Raw genomic sequence first — 6,756 nt, forward strand, 5'->3', positions numbered from 1 at the left:
GTTATTTAAGAGTTTTAGGCTTCCCAGTGATGTAATGATTGATGACAACTGGAATTACTGTTAATAAGTCTGAAAAGTTTATTATTGTATTGGTCATGTTATTCGTACATCATTTATGTACATTTTAGACCATACAAGACATATAAATGACATAAATATCACTCGTTTTTTTGCGCCTCACCATCTTAAGTAAGGACATTTTAGACATTGGTACATCATTGTGTAGCCCAAGATATACACAATGATGTACTAATAGTATTTTTCGTATTGTATATTAACACTACTCACCGACTCATTATTCTGCTAATATAAGGCTTATCGGGACACCTAACCCAACATAAATATGGATAAATTAATTCGAAATTATTATTTATGATAAACTATGTTCACACATTTAATTATTTAATTAACGATGTACAAAATTTTGATCTAATCAAAATAATTGAATCGAATCGATTGAAATTGTTAGTTTAATTCGATTTTTGTAAACATTCGATTTAATTCGGTTTCTTTAGAGAAATTTTGATTTTTTGGTTTCGATTCAGTTTTTAAATTAAAAATAGCTGAACTAATTGAACTGATCGAAATTATAAAATGATGTCGTTTTGGGCCTAGTATAAAAGAAAAAGAATAGACAAAAGTCATAGAACGATAGAAGGATTGAATCGATATTTTGGTCATTTCATCCTTTCCCTCCGTTCAATCTTTTTCCTTATCCTTTGTCTTCCATTGCCATCTCCCACTGATCCCATCACTCCCTTCGATGTCGATGCTTACGCCAACCCTTATTCTCTACCTCTTACACGAATGACGACCAATTCTGTTCCTATCGGCCATCGCTACCGCATCTTTTTCCCTCCAATTGTTTTCTCTCACCGCAAACCACTAGTTTCATCACACGAGTCGCACCATTGTGCTCACCCATTGACGCCATCTTGGCAACCACTATTGGTTGTCGATTCAGTAAGTTTTCAGACAACATTCTTATGGGTGGGTATCTACATTAAAACCTAGATCTACTGAAATCTAACCATTAATTTTTTTTTGATTTTTGGATACGTGGTTCATTGAACTAAGGTTAATCTGATGGTCAATTCTAATCATCAGAATCAACCATGGATAGTGGTCGACAATGTTTTATCATAAACGAGTATTGAGTCTTTTGACAATAAAATTAATTTTTAAATCTATAAAACATCAACAATTGAATCAAATTAAATTTTGAATATATGAACCATCGTGATTAGCGAAATTCGATGATCAATTTTAATCATTAGAATTACTGGCTGACTGGTGAGAACAGTAAAGCTGAAAATTAGTTTGATCTATTCGTTTATTTTCAAGTTTCTTTGAGTTTGTTTGGTTTATTCAGTCGATTTGAATTTTACGAATGTTGTTCGATTTTTGGATTTACTTGGTCAATATAGTTCAGTTTTGTACAATAGTTCGATTTTTTCAATTATTAAATTTTGATTGATTAAGTGAATCAATCATTTGCACACCTCAACCTTTAATGTATTATTAAATTAAAACATGTATTTTTATATTCTAAAAATTACATTCATTTTCTTTTAATTAATTATTTCTTAAAAAAATCAAGTGATTTTATAAAAATTACGTGTACCATTTGTAACCGAAATCTAATCCCATAAGGTAGTGTAGTATAATTTTTGAATATTAAGAATAGTCAATATAATTAATACATAAGCTGAGGATATGAGTGTAATTCTCGTCTGTTATTTGAGTATGATTTTTTCTTATTTGTACGAGTCTAAACCAAGGGACTGCCCCCGTAAAACAAAACCCGCGGTCTGCCCAAAATACCAGTAACCGGAAACCTGGCTTGGTTTTGCAATCCCGGCTTCGCCTACGGTATTTAAGGGGTCCAACTATGATTATTAATAATTATTTTAAAAAGAGCGACTTTATGTCTTCGTATAAATACATCCCCACCCCCACAATTCTCAATGTCTCACACAAACCAACTGCGTGTATATAAAGAGTTCTCCGTTCTGAGAAAAAGCAAATTAAGCCCAGAGAGATGGCAGCCACCGCTGGTCAAGTGATTGTTTGTAAAGGTTTGTACGGGTCCCCGATGATTCATTCAAAGCAAATTAATATTGATACGTGGGTATTTGATTAATTGTTTGTGGTGGCAGCCGCCGTGGCATGGGAAGCCGGGAAACCCCTGGTGCTGGAAGATGTGGAGGTGGCGCCGCCACAGAAGATGGAAGTCCGCATCAAGATCCTCTATACCTCTCTCTGCCACACCGACGTCTACTTCTGGGAAGCCAAGGTAATACGTTTACATATATCGTGCAAACAAATGGGGATGGTGATGGTTATTGGGTGGGTGATCGCCCAAAAACTGATTTTTCTTCTTCCTCTCCTCCACCTTGATGATCCTCTCAAACTTGCAGGGGCAGAATCCTGTGTTTCCTCGAATCCTCGGCCACGAGGCAGGAGGGTAAGTTGATTTTTCTTCTGTGATGATTAATTCTTGCTTGTATTTGATGCTTAAAATGGGATCCGTTGTGGCAGCATTGTGGAGAGTGTTGGAGAGGGAGTGACGGATCTTGCACCGGGAGACCATGTGCTTCCGGTGTTCACAGGAGAATGCAAAGAATGCGCCCACTGCAAGTCAGAGGAAAGCAACATGTGTGATCTGCTCAGGATCAACACCGACAGAGGGGTCATGCTCCATGATGCCAAATCAAGGTTTTCCATCAACGGCAAGCCCATTTACCACTTTCTTGGAACCTCCACTTTCAGTGAATACACCGTTATTCATGTCGGCTGCGTTGCCAAGATCAACCCCCTTGCTCCTCTTGACAAAGTGTGCATTATGAGCTGTGGATTCTGCACAGGTACAATATACATATATTCATTAACGCGATTTAATGCTCGGCTAAATCTGATATATTGTTTTGCTGATGGATCATTTTATTCAATTTTGGGCAAGGATTTGGGGCCACCGTGAATGTTGCCAAGCCAAAAAGGGGCTCCTCTGTGGCTATTTTCGGATTGGGAGCTGTCGGCCTTGCGGTGAGTTTCTAAATGAATATTTTTACTCCGCGTTGGAATTTGGATGAATCTTTATATATATATATATGTATGTATGTATATGATGATGGAATTTGCTTGTGATCAGGCTGCGGAAGGAGCTAGAGTTTCTGGGGCGTCAAGGATCATCGGTGTCGACATCAATCCCAGCAGATTTGAACAAGGTAAGCCATACTGTAACATCAATCAACAAAAACAGTAGAGATTTCTATTTGGAAATAATCTTAATTAATTTCTAATACCCGAGGCCTTTGTTTTTGTGTGTAAGCAGCAAAGAAGTTCGGCGTGACAGAATTCGTGAACCCCAAAGACCATAAGAAACCTGTTCAAGAGGTACCCTTTAAACTAACCCTCTTCTTATCAGGCCAATAATAATGTTAAATATATAGCAGTTTCCTAGAATCCAATTAAGTTCGTACTGGACTCGCTCTTCAGGTGATTGCTGCTATTACTGATGGAGGAGTCGACAGAAGCGTCGAATGCACAGGAAATATCGATGCCATGATCTCCGCATTCGAATGCGTCCATGATGTAAGTAATTTAGGCAAATGTAAAACATTCAAAATTTCTGGTAAGACACAAAACTTGCAAACACTGAAATCGAAAATTTGGTGGGAGACAGGGCTGGGGAGTTGCTGTTCTTGTGGGTGTACCCCACAAAGAGGCTACTTTCAGGACACACCCAGGTAACTTCCTCAACGAGAGGACCCTAAAAGGCACCTTCTTCGGCAACTACAAGCCTCGCTCGGACCTTCCTGGTGTTGTGGAAAAATACATGAACAAGGTATTAACTTAATTTCCCAACTTTTCAATGCAGTTATAGTAAGCAAATCTACAGTCTAGAGCGCCATAAAAACTTTGTTCTCTCTCTCTGTATATAAATTAATGATGCAGGAACTGGAATTGGAGAAGTTCATCACGCATGAGGTGCCATTCTCGGAGATCAACAAGGCCTTCGATTACATGCTTAAAGGGGAAAGCCTTCGATGCATCATCCGAATGGAATAATAGAGTGATGGCTCAAGTTGGTCATAGCCGTGGATGTAGTGGAGTTGCATCCTCTGTAAACTGATGAATAAGAGTTTTTACCCAGATGTTGTGTGTGCTTATTATGTTGGTACATGCTTGTCGTTTCAGTCAAAATTTTGTTTTTAACATACGTACTCTTGAATTTGTTGAGCCAATCGTGAAGCTTTGATCTTCTGAATACATAATGAACAGTGAAAGTTGTGAGTGTTGAAGTTGGAAGTTTTTCTTCTTAAATACATTGTGGACAGCTTCCCAGTGAAGAATCCAGAACAAGGGAACACCATATCATCAAGCTGTATTATTAGATCTGATTATAGGAAGGAAAACACCTTTTCTTAATTCAGACCTACATAAATGTTAAGAAAACTGTTTTCAAGTGATTTATTATGCATATAAATGTGTTGCTTCCAATGGCAATTTCTTTCTCCTTCCTCACAAAGTTCCTGAACAAACTGAACACTCGTATCTAAGAAGGGACCACCCAACCACCATACGCACTGCCCATAGTAAAAGCAATCATGTAGGCCCAAAATCAAACCCACACCATATAAAATCAATTCTTTGATGTACTTAGGAACTTGCAATAAATAGACAATAAAAAAGAATAGGATCCAACATGGAAACCCCTCTAGTAAAAGAAGGAAAATCACCATAGAACTGACAAGCCATTCCATATGGGCTAGGAGCCAAGATCCATTCCTCATGTCCATGTATATAAGCTATTAATGGAGTCTATTTTAGTCAATGATTTTTACATGTAAAAGCTTGATGGGTCTAACCTTGTATGTTTAAGGAGTCTCTTTACCGATATCTTTATCAAAGTTTAGAACAACAAAAATATAGGAAAAAATTATTAGTACCGTAAAAGCAAATTTTATGATGCAAATAACCAAGTTCGTTTAATTTTTTGTTAGGCGTGTCAATGGGTCTGGGTAGATCAAGGAACCCAATTGTGACAATGTTATTAGTTTGATTGTTTTTTTTATAGGTCAATTTGATGCTAGATTTAAATTCTTAGATTTGATTAAAATAGGTTCGGTTCTAGGTTCAACCATTTTAGTGTATGAAACTAACTTGGACAGATCTATTACCTAATCATGGAGATTGACCATTTTATGATGCAAGTAACCAAGTTTGTTTAATATTTTGTTAGGCGTGTCAATGGGTCTGGGTAGATCAAGGAACCCAACCCAATTGTGACAATGTGATTAGTTTGATTGTTTTTTTTTTTATAGGTCAATTTGATGCTAGATTTAAATTCTTAGATTTGATTAAAATAGGTTTGGTTCTAGGTTCAACCATTTTAGTGTATGAAACTAACTTGGACAGATCTATTACCTATCATGGAGAGATTGACCATTTTATGATGCAAGTAACCAAGTTTGTTTAATTTTTTGTTAGGCGTGTAAATGGGTCTCGGTAGATCAAGGAACCCAATTGTGACAATGCGATTAGTTTGATTGTTTTTTTTATAGGTTAATTTGATGCTAGATTTAAATTCTTAGATTCGATTAAAATATGTTCGATTCTAGGTTCAACCATTTTAGTGTATGAAACTATCATGGAGATTGACCATTTTGCTACTGTTTTTGCTCTTTGTTTCTCTCCCTATTTCTCTCTCTTTTCTGCTCTTTGTTTCTCTCTCCTTTCCCATCACATCAATGTATGACAATGATGGGCACAATTGCGACTGTGCTTCGATGATCCCTTCCTCCAATTGTCTAGCGATGGTTACCATTGCGAACTCACTATTACTGTTGTGCCAAATAATCGGTCTGAATGTGATAAAATGGGTTTACAATCTAAGAGGATGACCTGAGGTATGAAAATGGGCTGAAAAATTAATTTGGGCCAGTGTAAACCATCAAGGCCAAGACCAAGACCAAAGGGCTAAGTGGGCCAAGGAAGTGTTTTCGGGCTTCGTAGAAACTAAAATAGGCCGAAAAGTGAAGAGTCAGGGAACTCTTAAGTTAAACCAAGTGACCTACAGACTCGCTTGGTGTGACCTCCCCCTAAAATAGGCCGAAAAGTGAAAAGTCAGGGAACTCTCAAGTTAAACCAAGTGACCTACAGACTCACTTGGTACGACCGATCCCCCCCCCTCCCCGGTTAGTTGGTTTGGCCACACACCAAGCCATCTTGCTATCCTAAACCATGCCTAGTCAAGTCACGTGAATATACAGGCCTATGCAAATGAGGTAGAAGCCAATATTCGAGAGACTCTTGGGTCTCTTGGTTATAATCGAGTGACTCCAACCATTCTGCTGTTAGAATAGTCATATATTATAATACCCTCAAAAGTCCAGAAAATAGTAGTATATATTGAGCATAAGTAAAAAATGAAATAACATCAGTTGGATATCTTTTGAATTGAATGTAAGCAAAGAACTCCTGAGTTAAGTGTGCTTGAGGTGGGGAAGCTTAAGGATGGGTGACCTCTAGAAAGTTCATGTAGACCCATTAAGATAAGTTGTTCCGGTCCTTCCTATCGCTCGATGCGAGATGTTACAGGTGGTATCAGAGCTGACATTTGGTGAAGGCGGTCTGGTGAGGGCGGGGAGTGGCGCTGGGGCTCGAGGGCCTGTTTAAGGAGTGGCTTCTAGGATGACAGCTCCCAAAGGGGAGAAAATCTAGGACCAATTGTAAAGTCGCATGACGAGGATG

The 6,756-nt window shown here is 38.0% G+C and overlaps 1 protein-coding gene across 1 annotated transcript; it reads left to right on the forward strand.

Moving 5' to 3' along the window:
- The first annotated feature begins 1,931 nt into the window (after positions 1–1,931).
- Positions 1,932–4,311, forward strand: LOC127799281 (alcohol dehydrogenase 3-like). The gene is made up of 10 exons (XM_052333191.1): positions 1,932–2,078; positions 2,160–2,296; positions 2,421–2,467; positions 2,542–2,867; positions 2,963–3,045; positions 3,152–3,227; positions 3,335–3,396; positions 3,499–3,594; positions 3,686–3,847; positions 3,958–4,311. The coding sequence occupies exons 1-10, from the start codon at positions 2,042–2,044 to the stop codon at positions 4,069–4,071; spliced, it is 1,140 nt and encodes a 379-aa protein (XP_052189151.1). The 5' UTR covers positions 1,932–2,041; the 3' UTR covers positions 4,072–4,311.
- The last annotated feature ends 2,445 nt before the right edge of the window (positions 4,312–6,756 follow it).

The sequence above is a fragment of the Diospyros lotus genome, chromosome 4 (genome assembly GCF_014633365.1).
Source record: "Diospyros lotus cultivar Yz01 chromosome 4, ASM1463336v1, whole genome shotgun sequence".
NCBI classification, from domain to species: domain Eukaryota; kingdom Viridiplantae; phylum Streptophyta; class Magnoliopsida; order Ericales; family Ebenaceae; genus Diospyros; species Diospyros lotus.